This window comes from Oncorhynchus mykiss, chromosome 1 (assembly GCF_057628025.1).
Source record: "Oncorhynchus mykiss isolate SJ-2025 chromosome 1, ASM5762802v1, whole genome shotgun sequence".
Taxonomy (NCBI): domain Eukaryota; kingdom Metazoa; phylum Chordata; class Actinopteri; order Salmoniformes; family Salmonidae; genus Oncorhynchus; species Oncorhynchus mykiss.
Genome location: NC_143022.1, coordinates 75,712,305 through 75,727,705, shown reverse-complemented (window position 1 = coordinate 75,727,705; position 15,401 = coordinate 75,712,305). Strand labels below are relative to the sequence as shown.

General features: G+C 43.2%; 1 protein-coding gene across 2 annotated transcripts in view; it reads right to left on the bottom strand.

Annotated features, from left to right (window-relative positions):
* Positions 1–207: 207 nt before the first annotated feature.
* pcsk2 (proprotein convertase subtilisin/kexin type 2) overlaps positions 208–15,401 on the bottom strand; it is an 88,759-nt gene continuing 73,565 nt past the window's right edge. For both annotated transcript variants that reach the window (XM_090240338.1, XM_021611043.3), the window contains exon 12: positions 208–1,423. In XM_090240338.1, coding sequence (XP_090096464.1) covers positions 937–1,423 — 487 coding nt within the window. In that variant the 3' untranslated portion in view covers positions 208–936. The remainder of the gene's footprint in view (positions 1,424–15,401) is intronic.

The following is a 15,401-nucleotide window of genomic DNA, read 5'->3' as shown; positions in this document are numbered from 1 at the left end:
ATTACCGCATAGGCTTCAGTTGACTGGCAATGACCATTGTAAGGCAAAATGACTTACCTTAAAAAGTGGAATTGGAATACAGAGGCACGTACGCAGGTTCTGACCTGTATCTCTCTGCTGGTCTTATTTCTCATCCTTATTCAAATGACAAAGAGACTGAAGACATGTCTGCTACCTGAATGTGCATTGCCGAGTGAGGCAAATCACTTTAACAAACAGCTGAATAGATTTATTATGGTATTCTTTTTTAGGTGCACAGGCGTCAAAATTAATCACACGTTCCTTGTCTTGTTTATATAGAAACAGTTGCTTGTCACAAAAATATAAACAGAAAGAAGTATCACTGCTCTGATTGCAAGATATTCAACTTTAAGAATGACACAGAAAATCGTTTACAGTCACAAACTGTACAATAGTTGTTTTACCAGAGGTGGAGGGGCGGGGAAATGCAATAACACCATATAGTGGATATATTCTGTTTATATACATTTTAGTAAAGTGTAAAAAACATAGACAGAAAGCAAGATGGGATCTTTTAGTTTTCTCTATAGAACAGATTATTTGAAGGTTACACTTTTATCATAATCGGATTACAAGAAACATCTATCGAAAGTGGAGGGCTAATATAAACACAGAAAAACAAAAAGCAGAGAAAAGGGAGGGAGGGGAGAGAAGGAGAGAAAGTCAATGAGAGAGGAGAGAAAGGAGGGAGGAGAGAAAGTGTGAGAGAGGGCAAGAGAGGGAGAGAAAGTTATTTGGTGAGAGAAAGGGAAAGTGAGAGAATGGGAAAGTGAGAGAAAAATAGGAGAGAAGAGAGAGGGGGAGTGAGAGAAAGATAGGAGAGATGAGAGAGGGGGAGTGAGAGAAAGAAATAGAGAGAGAGAGAGTGGCCCGGCATGCTGACCTGACCAGACGGTGTTTAGTTAGCTACGTCAGCTAGTTTTTACTCAGCAGGCTCTTCAGGCTCCTCTCCACCGCCTCGTCCAGCTCTTCCTCCAACTCCTCCTTTTTGGACATGGCTAATTTAGACTGGTAGTCACGCACTATCTGGTCTATGTAAGGAGCACTTTGTGTTCCATGCAGCATGAGGGTCCACTCCTTCAGGACACCCCTCTGTGGCTCGTTTCCCTGGAAGCCCACCTCCAGGACCCAGGTCCCGCGGGGGTCCTCTCCCCAGGTTTGGGTAGTCATGAAGGGCCACTTGTCGAAGCCCACCTTGGCATCGTCGTCCCGGGGCCGGCGGCTTAGTAGGATGGACTTGGTGCCCATGGGGGAGGTCATGTTGATGTTGAGGTCACCACGGCGACTGCCATTGACGGTGATCACGGCCTGAACATGCTCCAGGTAGCGGACAAAGTTGTCCTTCCCCTGGCAGGAGTCAGTGGAGATGGCCAGGATCAGCTTGTCACCCGACTGGATCTTACTGCAGGGAGAGAGGGTTGGAGGAGAAAGGAGAGAGAAAGATTAGGAAGGTGAAGGCAGAAGAAGAGTCAAGAGATACCCAAAGGGAAATAAGAAAGTGATAAAAGTAGGACAATGATAAGGGACAACAGAAAGAGAGATGGAAAGAGGGATTAACAAGACTCGTGAAAGGGAGACAGAAGACGAAAGTTCGGAAAGGGAGGGTCAGAGAATGAGAGAAACACCGGAAAATGGAGAAAGCAAAAACAGGACAGAAATAAATAAAAAGGAAGATGGAGGTTGCAAAAAAAGAGGCTAATATAAAGATGTATTAAGGAAGAGAGAGGAGAGAGAGAGAGAGAGAAAAATAGCAACATTATCAGTATTCTGGTCAGCTCATTGAGAAAGCTGGTGTCCCTGTATCTAGTTCAATCTGAGATTTAGCCTGGGGGTGCAGAGTATTTACCATAGCCCAGTCGGTCTAGTTCTGTCTACGCCTCCACCCTCAAATATCCTGCTATTACCTGACCTACTTAGCATGGACCCAGTAGACCCTGATACAGCACTGGTAGTGCCTCAAATCCTGATCCCGCACGGCAAAACACAACAATGACAGAAACAACACTTTCTTTGCCATTCAATTATTAGAATAAACCGAAGCGTGCAGGCTTTTTGGTTAGACTTAGACTATTATCTTCGACCACTATCTTAGCTGCCAATCTTTATTACAGATTGAGATTCACTTGATACATCAAAATAAAGCATTTATACGTAATTTTGATGTGATTGTATGAACTTAAATACTATGGCTAGTACCTGAGATAACTCATGCATTTCAAAATGCTTTGAGGATGTTTGTCTCAAGGACACATCACTGTTTGTGTCCAAGAAAATACCATCGACAACACCATTACCCTTGCCCAGAGAGACCGGCTGAAAAATACACCTAATATTCTAGCCCTTTTTGAATAAGCAAGAACTGTTATGAAAATGTTAATGACTAGTGTTGAATATTGAATGGAGGAAAATTAGAACGTGTGTAGCACAGTAGAACTCCATGGAGTCGCCCTGAGGCCAGCCACAGGCACTAGGACCACCCTAGAAAGAACAATACTATGACAGAGCCTGTCTCCTATTGCCTACCATGTAGTTCTAACAGATATGAATAAATGGATGGATAAACAATCTAGGTCCATTTCAGAAATCTGCCAGTCATCTTCATGATATGTAGTTCAGAATAATATGTCATGTCATGAAAGCTCATGCCATTTATTCTTACTATGCTATGTAATGTTTAGGATTAAAAAAGACTTGTGGTTTATTTTCCTTTCAGATATTGAACTTGCATCCTACTATTGAACTTGTATTTCAAAAGGAACATAGATTAAACAAGAAAAGGACAGAATAACATTTACATAAACTAAATGTCACTCTATTCAACAGTTTTTTTCTCCATCTTGCCCAAAGCAACAGGCTCTACTACACAATCACGCCCACAGCATTTCACTGTTCACTCCAGGATTACAAGGGCCTACAGTAGCTAGCAAACTAGCCAACGTTAGCTTGGGTGCTTGACTGCCGTTGTAAGGCCAGAACGCTCAAATCAACCCTACTCCTCGGCCCGAACGTCCAGTGTGCGCTCCGAGAGCGAAACGGTCTGAATTTACAAACGGACAATCTGACAACACTGAATTTACGAGTGCGCCATATTTCTATTCCATCCTAAAGGAAACCCCGAGGGTTTTTCATTTTTCATGGAATAGAAACACCATAATATTAATCAAATTAAGTAAGTACCAGTCAAACGTTTGGACACACCTACTCATTCCAGGATTTGTCTATATTTTTACTATGTTCTACATTGTAGAATAATAGTGAAGACATCACAACTATGAAATAACACCGGTCTCCCGCGTGCCCCGCATTCTGTAGTACAGACATGGCCTGCTTTCCCTTATGTAAGGAATTAGGCACTTTCCCATGTTTACCACAGTATGTATTGTAGACAGCACAGTAGCTTAATAAAAAATAATCACATTTTGTTAATAAATAATGATAAACAAATACTCTTTCAAAATACAGATGTTGATTTAGTTATGGATCCATAACAAATTACTATGGCAATAAATATCACTGATTTGCAGAAATATTGGAACAAAGCTGTCTAATGAAGGAAAACAATTTAGAATCCTCCAATCCTGTAGCCTACTCCCGACCTTCACATTGTACAGCGCCATATTTTCCATTCCATCCTAACGGAAACCCTGAGGGTTTCATTTTTTGTTTTTCTCTGAATAGAAACACCATAATATTAATCAAATGAATTAAGCCAAATTTCTTCAAATCAATCCCATGTACTATGTTAGTACAACAAAAGGTTTTAAATTCTCTGGTAATGCCAATACGGAATACTATCAAATGCTTCTCAAAGATGCCCTCTGGTGGTCAAACTAGCCGTAACAGAAAAAATGGCTGAAAATCAAATGACGTGCCACAGAATGCTGCGGCAGCACGCAAGGTCTGCCGCAGTATGACGCAACTTTTAAAGGAGGAACCACTATAGCAACCCAAAGTCACATTGGACCACCTAAGAATTATATTATCTTCCTTCCTATTCAACTCATGGCAGAGAGCTGGTGCAGGGAGATTGCCTTGTCCAGATTGAGGGTCCCAAGCCAAAGCCTTAGGAGCAGGGATGTTCTGTTGCTATTCTCTGGTTCAGAGGCACACACAGGAACCCTGCTGACTCCTTGCTTTGTGGTGAGGCGGTGAGGGTGTTAAGAGCTCACTCGGGCAGGGGTGGACCACTGGGTAGCTAGAGAGATGGGGAAGCTGAGCTGAGGAGAGGACGATGGGGGTAAAATGGACCTAATGGCATTATTAGAGTCAGGGGCCAAATCTCTGGCCCATTACAGCTCTCTCAGATTAGCACAGCACACAAAAGAGAAGGACAGAGAGAGAGAGAGGGGGGGGGAGAAAGAGAAAGAAAGAAGGAGAGGTATGTTCTGGGAAGCACATTGGTTAGAATATTATCCTGAGCAGAGAGGTGTGCTGAGGTCTGATGGTGAGGTGGTTAAATTAGTGGAATTTAGTGGGTCAATGGGATTCAGTACAATACACTGTCATGTGGTTTCATTGAAAACCAGATGTAGTCTGTTACGGCTCTGACCTACAGTTAACTTCTTTGGGACTGGGGGGCAGTATTGAGTAGCTTGGATAAAAATGTGCCTAGAGTAAACTGCCTGCTACTCAGGCCCAAAAGCTAGAATATGCATATAATTAGGATTTGGATAGAAAACACTCTGATGTTTCTAAACCTGTTTGAATGATGTCTGTGAGCATAACAGAACTCATATGGCAGGCAAAAACCTGAGAATAATCCAATCCAAGTGGGAAATCTGAGGTTTCTAGTTTTTCAAGTCATTGCCTATCAAATATACAGTGTCTATGGGGTCATATTGCACTTCCTAATGCTTCCACTAGATGTCAACAGTCTTTAGAACCTTGTTTGAGGCTTCTACTATGAAGGAGGAGAGAATGAGAGCTGTTTCAACCAGGTGTCTGGCAGAAGGCCATGAGCTGATCACGCGCGTGCCCGTGAGAGGTAGCTGTGTTCCATTGCATTTCTAAAGACAAAGGAATTCTCTGGTTGGAACATTATTCAAGATTTATGTTAAAAACATCCTAAAGATTGATTCTATACATCGTTTATCATGTTTCTATGAACTGTAATATAACTTCTTTGACATTTCATCTGAACAAGTGATCACGCATTATGCATTTGGATTACTGCGCTACACGCGCAAACAAAAAGGAGGTATTTGGACATAAATTATGGACTTTATCGAACAAAACACAAATGTATTGTGGAACTGGGATTCCTGGGAGTGCATTCCGATCAAGATCATCAAAGGTAAGTGAATATTTACAATGCTATTTCTGACTTTTCTGACACCACTCCTTTGGAAAATGGCTGGATGTTTTTCTGTGACTAGCGCTGACCTAACATAATCGCAAGGTGTGCTTTTGCCGTAAAGTCATTTTGAAATCTGACATAGCGGTTGTATTAAGGAGAAGTTTTTCTATATTTCCATGCATAACACTTGTATCTTTTATCAATGTTTATTATGAGTATTTCTGTAATTTGATATGGCACTCTGCACTTTCACCGGATGTTTGTTTGAGACAATGCATTTCTGATCATAACACACCAAATTCAAATGAGGTTTTTGGACATAAAGATTCACTTTATAGAACAAAACACACATTTATTGTGTAACATGAAGTCCTGTGAGTGCCATCTGATGAAGATCATCAAAGGTTAGTGATTAATTTAATCGCTATTTCTGATTTTTGTGAGCCCTCTCCTTGGCTGGAAAATGGCTGTATGGTTTTCTGTGACTAGGTGCTGACCTAACATAATCATTTGGTGTACTTTTGCTGTAAAGCCTATTTGAAATTGGACACTGTGGCTGGATTTACAAGAAGTTTATCTTTAAAATGGTGTAAAATACTTGTATGTTTGAGCAATTTTAATTATGTGATTTCTGTTGTTTTGAATTTGTCGCCCTGCAATTCCACTGGCTGTTGGCGAGGTGGGATGCTACCGTCCCACATATCCCAGAGAAGTTAATGAGTTTTAACAGTGAATTAGTTGAGAGCTTTTCTTGCTTTCTGATAATTCATATGATAGATTATCAACAATACCTTCAAAACTGTTTTTCAAAGATGTTATCATAGATAATAATAAATACATTATATGTGTAGATTCATACATGTTTTGTATTCCAATTCCAAAACAATAGAAATACAAATTAATTGAAAGTTAATGTTTAAGGCCACTATGTAATATGTAGATGCTTTGATGTAACTGTATCCTGTAGATCCATAACCCAGAATACATTTCAGCCAGGTGGCCCAGCTGAGAAGTTAATGAGTCGAACTGTGAACCTCATTGGTGGCCTCTATCTGCCACCAAAATGTCACCGGATCACATCACATCCTGAGACAGGAGGGATATTGCATTCTGCACTGATATGACAGTATCTATCATTGAAAAGCAGAATGTGTGTATGTGTGTGTGTCTGTCTGTGCATGTGTGTGCACGAGTACATAATATGTGTTGCTCTGTGTGTGTCTGGGCTCATGAATGTGTGCAGAAATCAATTTGTCGGCAAAATGATTTTCCTGAACAGCAGGTGCAGCAATCTCATCAGATAATGTATGAGAATAATGACTCCCTATGGTCATAAACCCCACCACTAGTGCTTCCCACACCTCATCACAGCAACGTCACACTTCCTCACTTCCTCGTTGTCTCCATGCTGCTGTGCTGTTTGATGCGTCTTGGTTACCTGCAAACTTTTCGTTTTTTACATTTTTTATAAACGTTTAATCCAAACTCTGCATTTAACACATTTGCCAACCTTTTGTTTTTTCCTCGCTTCACTTTTTTCATTCAACTTTTTCACCCAAACACTTTAGTACCTGGATACCAACAATCAAACCAGGCAACCAAGAGCTCCAATCATATAACGCTCTCTATAGAACTATAGAGAGCATGTTAATGTGACTACAATTGTTGGCCAGGACATGCTGTAATTGTATGTTTTGTGTTCCCCACGACTATAGACACTGGGGACACGCCCAACACGGCTGTGAGAGGCTACACCAAACGCTACCACGCAGCCGGACCGGTGCGTAGCAAGGAACAGCCGGCGTCCTGCCACTGACAACCGACGTAGCATCACCTGGCCCCCTGCGCTTCTCTCTCGCTCTTCACATTCAACGAGAAACTGACAACAACATAGTTGTGCGAGGCACAATGAAGCGTTGGTACGAGGTATTATAGCGAAGCCGGGAAATGTTTGTTCCCTTTGATTGTCGCCGTTCAGCAGTGAAAACTCCTTTGAATCTGCTGGGGACTCACGTGCTATTAAGTGTATAATCTGCGACATGTTCATAGTTGTCACGGGTAAAATGTATTGAACTTGATGCAGCTAAAGAAAGGATTATTACTCTTCATGAAAAAATAAAACATTTAACCAAGCACCTTGAACTGAATAAGGGTTCTATGAGACTATCGGCATCTTTAAATGCTTCCAATCAAAACATCCAAGAGGATCATAATGGGACCACCCTAGACTATGATTAATTTCCCACACTGCACCCCTCTACTAACTTGAACCAGAAAATGACTGCTCATTGTTCGACTCCAGGTGAGCGTAAATGGATGCGTGTCGAAACCAGAAAGAAGTAGAATAATCGTTATCGGCGTGCCTGCCTTCTTACCCAGCATCCAGACTTAGGACTTTCAAATCGCTTAGAGCCCCTGTACCAGCTGTCTTCTGCCGTGGACTTAGATGCTCCATGGCTGTGGATGCCACTCCAGCAACCTCTCCCTGTCCTAGTCAATCAATTGTCTGGGCACAGCCTGGTCCACCTTGGCCCCCCTCCGCTAGGTTGTGCTCTCTTGATGCCTTTGGCTGTTGTGGCCTGCACGCAGCTGGCGTCTCAGCAGCTCTCTTCTCAGGGGAGTTCTGTGACTCTGGCCTCGCAATCTGCTTCGAGACATGGTAGAGGCCGGATCATTCTGGAGATTGTGATAGGAGTTTAATTGTGAGGCATATATCTGTACCTGGGGCAAATACTTGGTGTTTTCCTGGGGGAAAACTTTGCTTTGCTTCAAGTCCTTAGGAAACTGTGCAGCATTTTGTTTTTTGTATGTATTATTTCTTACATTGTTAGCCCATAAAACCTTAATTATTGGGAATAATTATTGGACATCAGAGAGATGTCAACTTTGCCAACACAACCAGTACTACAACCATGAATACGACTTTCCCAAAGCGGATCCTTTGCCTGCACCTCCCAGGGCATTTGAACTGATTCCAGAGGCCGACCCAAAACAACACCGTCGAAGGAGGAGAGGGTGCAGAACGGTCCTCTAGTGAGGCTTCGGATGAGCGTACACCACCCACAGCTTCCGAGTATATTACACGCTAATGTCCAGTCCCTAGTTAACAAAGTCAACAAAATTAGGGCAAGAGTTGCTTTCCAAAGACATACCCGAGATTGTAGCATACTCTGTTTCACGGAGACATGGCTAGCTGGGAACATGCTGTCAGAGTCCGTTCAGCCAACGGGATTTTCAGTGCATCGAGCCAACAGGAACAAACATCTCTCTGGTAAGAAGAAGGGCGGGGGTGTATGTTTCATGATTAATGACTCATGGTGTAATTGTAGCAACATACATGAACTCAAGTCCTTTGTTCACCTGACCTAGAATTCCTCACAATCAAATGCTGACAGTATTATCACCCAAGAGAACTCTCCTCGGTTATCGTCACAGCCGTGTATTTCCCCCCGCAAGCGGATGCCAAGACGGCCATCAAGTAACTTCACTGGACTATGCAAACTGGAAACCATATATCCTAAGGCTACATTTATTGTAGATATTCTGCGATGCATACAAGGCCCTTCCCTGCCATCCTTTTGGCAAATCTGACCATGACTCCTTCTTGTTGCTCCCCTCCTATAGGCAGAAACTAAAACAGGAAGTGCCCGTACTTAGGTATATCCAATGCTGGTCTGACCATTCGGGTTCCACCCTTCAAGATTGCTTTGATCACGTGGACTGGGATATGTTCCAGGTAGCCTCAGATAATAACATTGACATATACGCTGACTCTGTGAGCGAGTTTATAAGGAAGTGTATAGGAGGTGTTGTACCCACTGTGACAATTAAAACCTTCCCTAACCAGAAAATGTGGATTGATGGCAGCATTTGCGCAAAACTGAAAGCACGTACCACTGCATTTAATCATGTCAAGGTGACTGGAAACATGAATGAATACAAACATTGTGGTTATTCCCTCCGGAAGGCAATCAAGCAAGGAAAGCGTCATTATAGAGACAAAGTGGAGTTGCAAATCAACGGCTCAAACATGAGACGTATGTGGCAGAGTCTACAGACAATCATGGATTACAAAAAGAAAATCAGCGCCGTTGCGGACATCGACGTTTTGCTCCCAGACAAATTAAACAACGTATTTGCGCATTTTGAGGACAATACAGTTCCACCGACACGGCCCACTACCAAAGGCTGTGGGCTCTCCTCTGTGGCCGACATGAGTAAAACTTAACTTGAGTAATTAACTTCTTGACGCAACCCATCCCGTTAGCGGGATAATTGTCATCAACAACCGCTAAATTGCAGAGTGCCACATTCAAATAATATTATTACAAATATTTTAGATTCATGAAATCACAAGTGCAATATAGCAAAACACAGCTTAGCTTTTTGTTAATCCACGTGTCATGTCAGATTTTGAAAATATGCTTACAGCGAAAGCAATCCAAGCGTTTGTGTAAGTTTATCGATCACTAGACAAAATATTATGAACACCTAGCATCAAAGTAGCTTGGTCACAAAAATCAGAAAAGCAATAATATTCATATCGCTTACCTTTGATGATCTTCAGATGTTTTCACTCACAAGACTCCCAGTTACACAATAAATGTTCCTTTTGTTCCATAAAGATTATTTTTATATCCAAAATACCTCTTTTTTTGGCACGTTGTGTTCAGAAATCAGCGGGCACGACAACGCAGACAAAAATTCCAAATAGTATCCGTAATGTCCACAGAAAAATGTAAACTGTTTTTTATAAACAATCCTCAGGTTGTTTTTAAAATATATAATTGATAATACAATGCTAAAAAAAATAAAGGGAACACTTAAACAACACAATGTAACTCCAAGTCAATCACACTACTGTGAAATCAAACTGTCCACTTAGGAAGCAACACTGATTGACAATAAATGTCACATGCTGTTGTGCAAATGGAATAGATAACAGGTGGAAATTATAGGCAATTAGCAAGACACCCCCAATAAAGGAGTGGTTCTGCAGGTGGTGACCACAGACCACTTCTCAGTTCCTATACTTCCTGGCTGATGTTTTGGTCACTTCTGAATGCTGGTGGTGCTTTCACTCTAGTGGTAGCATGAGACGGAGTCTACAACCCACACAAGTGGCTCAGGTAGTGCAGCTCATCCAGGATGGAACATCAATGCGAGCTGTGGCAAGAAGGTTTGCTGTGTCTGTCAGCGTAGTTTCCAGAGCATGGAGGCGCTACCAGGAGACAGGCCAGTACATCAGGAGATGTGGAGGAGGCCGTAGGAGGGCAACAACCCAGCAGCAGGACCACTACCTCCGCATTTGTGCAAGGAGGAGCAGGAGGAGCACTGCCAGAGCCCTGCAAAATGACCTCCAGCAGGCCACAAATGTGCATGTGTCTGCTCAAACGGTCAGAAACAGACTCCATGAGGTTGGTATGAGGGCCCGACGTCCACAGGTGGGGGTTGTGCTTACAGCCCAACACCGTGCAGGACATTTGGCATTTGCCAGAGAACACCAAGATTGGCAAATTCGCCACTGGCGCCCTGTGTTCTTCACAGATGAAAGCAGGTTCACACTGGGCACGTGACAGACGTGACAGAGTCTGGAGACGCCGTGGAGAACGTTCTGCTGCCTGCAACATCCTCCAGCATGACCGGTTTGGCGGTGGGTCTGTCATGGTGTGGGGTAGCATTTCTTTCGGGGGCCGCACAGCCCTCCATGTGCTCGCCAGAGGTAGCCTGACTGCCATTAGGTACCGAGATGAGATCCTCAGACCCCTTGTGAGACCATATGCTGGTGTGGTTGGCCCTGGGTTCCTCCTAATGCAAGACAATGCTAGACCTCATGTGGCTGGAGTGTGTCAGCAGTTCCTGTAAGAGTAAGGCATTGATGCTATGGACTGGCCCGCACGTTCCCCAGACCTGAATCCAATTGAGCACATCGGGGACATTATGTCTCGCTCCATCCACCAACGCCACGTTGCACCACAGACTGTCCAGGAGTTGGCGGATGCTTTAGTCCAGGTATGGGAGGAGATCCCTCAGGAGACTATCCGCCACCTCATCAGGAGCATGCCCAGACATTGTAGGGAGGTCATACAGGCATGTGGAGGCCACACACACTACTGAGCCTCATTTTGACTTGTTTTAACCTCTAATGACTCCCCATCTCGCATGAGGGAGCGTAATCATCGACTGACACTAATTAGCATAACGCAACGGACATAAATATTCTGAGAAAATATTCCTATTCATGAAAATCACAAGTGAAATATATTGAGACACAGCTTAGCCTTTTGTTAATCACCCTGTCATCTCAGCGCTTTCAAAACATGAGGCACTTCCGGATTGGATTTTTCTCAGGCTTTCGCCTGCAATATCAGTACTGTTATACTCACAGACAATAATTTTACAGTTTTGGAAACTTTAGAGTGTTTTCTATCCTAAGCTGTCAATAATATGCATATTCTAGCATCTTGTCCTGACAAAATATCCCGTTTACTACGGGAACGTTATTTTTCCAAAAATGAAAATACTGCCCCCTAGTCACAAAAGGTTTTAAGGACATTACATCAATGTTGGATCAGCCTGTAGTGTGGTTTTCCACTTTAATTTTGAGTGTGACTCCAAATCCAGACCTTCATGGGTTGATAAATTTGATTTCCATTGATAATTTTTGTGTGATTTTGTTGTCAGCACATTCAACTATGTAAAGAAAAAAGTATTTAATAAGAATATTTCATTCATTCAGATCTAGGATGTGTTATTTTAGTGAGCAGTGTATATCAACCGACACTGTCTCTTTTTCAGGAGGAGAGGGAGAGTCAATGGCTGCCCCACTGTGTTGCGCAAGCAAAACTCATATGAACACCCAGCTATACACTACGCAATGTTATCTTTCTCGCTCATTTTTCCAAATAAAAGCCTGAAACTAGGTCTAAAGACTGTTGACAACTTGAGGAAGCGATAGGAAAAGGAATCTGGTTGATATCCCTTTAAATGGAGTGAAGGCAGGCTATGGAACATGGAGCTTTCAAAATAGAAGGCACTTCCTGGTTTGATTTTCCTCGGGTTTTCGCCTGCAATATCAGTTCTGTTATATACTCACAGACAATATTTTGACAGTTTTGGAAACTTTAGAGTGTTTCTATCCTAATCTGTCAATTATATGCATATTCTAGCATATGGGCCTGAGAAATAGGCCATTTACTTTAGGAACGTTATTTTTCCAAACATAAAAATAGTGCCCCCTAGCTGAAAGAGGTTAAACGTGTTAACCCCGCAAGGCTGTCGGCTCAGACGGCATCCCTAGCTACGTCCTCAGAGCATGCACTGACCAGCTGGCTGGTGTGTGTACGAACATATTCAATCAATTCCTATCCCAGTCTGCTGTCCCCACATGCTTCAAGATGGTCACCATTGTTCCTGTTCCCAAGAAAGCAAAGGTAACTGAACTAAATGACTATTGCCCCGTAGAACTCATTTCTGACATCATGAAGTGCTTTGAGAGACTAGTCAAGGATCATATCACCTCCACCCTACCTAACACCCTAGACCCACTCCAATTTGCTTACCGCCCCAATAGCTCCACTGACGACGCAATCGCCATCACACTGCACACTGCCCTAACCCATCTGGACAAGAGGAATACTTATGTGAGAATGCTGTTCATCGACTACAGCTCAGCATTTAACACCATAGTACCCTCCAAACTCGTCATCAAGCTTGAGACCCTGGGTCTCGACGCCGCCCTGTGCAACAGGGTCCTGGACTTCCGGACGGACCGCCCCCAGGTGGTGAAGGTAGAAAACAACATCTCCACTCCGCTGATTCTCAACACTGGGGCCCCACAAGGGTGCATTCTCAGCCCTCTCCTGTAGTCCCTGTTCGCCCACGACTGCATGGCCATTTACGCCTCCAACTCAATCAACAAGTTTGCAGATGACACTACAGTGGTAGGCTTGATTACCAACAATAACGAGACAGCCAACAGGGAGGAGGTGAGGGCACTAGGAGTGTGGTAACAGGAAAATAACCTCTCACTCAATGTCAGCAAAACAAAAGAGATGATCGTGGACTTCAGGAAACAGCAGAGGGAGCACCCCCCTATCCATGTCGATGGGACAGCAGTGGAGAAGGTGGAGAGTTTTAAGTTCCTTGGTGTACATATTGGCAAACTGAAATGGTCCATGCACACAGGCAGTGTGGTGAAGAAGGCGCATCAGCTTCTATCTCAAGGCCATCAGATTGTTAAACAGCCACCACTAGCACAGAGAGGTGGCTGCCTACCTACAGACTTGATATCATCGGCCACTTTAAGAAATAAATACATATCTCGCATTACTCATCTCATATGTATATACTGTATCCTTCATTATCTATTGCATCTTAGCCGCTCTGTCACTGCTCATCCATATACTTTATGCTTATATATTCTCATCCCATTCCTTTACTAGATTGTGTATTAGGTTTTGTTGTGGAATTTGTTAGATATTAGGTTTTGTTGTAGAATTTTTAGATATTACCTGTTAGGTACTGCTGCACTGCCGGATCTACAGTAGAAGCATTTCGCTACACTCGCAATAACATCTGCTAATCATGTGTATGTGGCCAATAAAATTTGATTTGATTTGACAAACGCACCATAATATCTGTCCCTCTGCCCTCCCTAAATCGTGTCAATGAATGGTTCAAAATGGTTTTAGCCCTCCATAACTGGCTACGACAGAGATGGCCGCCTCGCTTCGTGTTCCTTGGCAACTATGCAGTTTTTTGGTTTTTTTACGTGTTATTTCTTACATTGGTACCCTAGGTCATCTTAGGTTTCATTACATACAGTCGAGAAGAACTACTGAATATAAGAGCAGCGTCAACTCACCATCAGTACGATCAAGAATATGACTTTCCCGAAGCGGATACTGTGTTCTGCCTTTCACCCAGGACAACGGAATGGATCCCAGCCGGCGACCCAAAACAACGACTTCGTAAAAGAGGGAAACGAAGTGTTGTAATAACATATTAAAACATGTAATGACGCATTCACTGACTGTTGTTAAACACACTGATAACCCATGAATATACACTGCTCAAAACCCTTTGGGATGGGCTACAAAGACAAAGAACTCTGTCAAGAACCAATGGGATACTGACAACAGGCTGGAGAGGACTGTCTATCACCTACGAACAACCAACCAGAAGCCAGGACTACCAGAATCTACCTACGTCATTTCAATGTATAAATGTACTGCCCAAATATGTGGGACGGTCTCTTTTTCCGAAAACTCCCTAAGGGTTGGACGATAAGGGCCGTGCTGCACGTTTGCCGGATATTCTTATGCTCGATTAAAGTGCCTCAAATATACCGTATCCGCCTTGTCCAGAGTCTCATCTTGGTCTTGTTTCTCCAATAACTAATCATTGACAGAAGCGATCTTCTGGTCAGACTCCGGAGACGGGCACATCGCGCATCACTCCCTAGCATACTTCTCGCCAATGTCCAGTCTCTTGACAACATGGATGATGAAATCCGAGCAAGGGTAGCATTCCAGAGGGACATCAGAGACTGTAACATTCTTTGCTTCACGGAAACATGGCTCACTCGAGAGACACTATCGGAGTCGGTGCAGCCAGCTGGTTTCTCCACGCATCGTGCCGACAGAAACAAACATCTTTCTGGTAAGAGGAGGGGCAGGGGCGAATGCTTTATGGTTAACGAGACGTGGTGTGGTCACAACAACATACAGGAACTCAAGTCCTTCTGTTCACCTGATTTAGAATTCCTCACAATCAAATGTCGACCGCATTATCTACCAAGGGAATTCTCTTCGATTATAATCACAGCCGTATATATTCCACCCCAAGCAGACACATCGATGGCTCTGAACTAACTTTATTTGACTCTTTGCAAACTGGAAACCACATATCCTGTGGCTGCATTCATTGTAGCTGGGGATTTTAACAAGGCTAATCTGAAAACAAGACTCCCTAAATTGTATCAGCATATCGATTGCGCAACCAGGGCTGGTAAAACCTTGGATCATTGCTATTCTAACTTCCGCAACCCATATAAGGCCCTCCCCCGCTCTCCTTTCGGAAA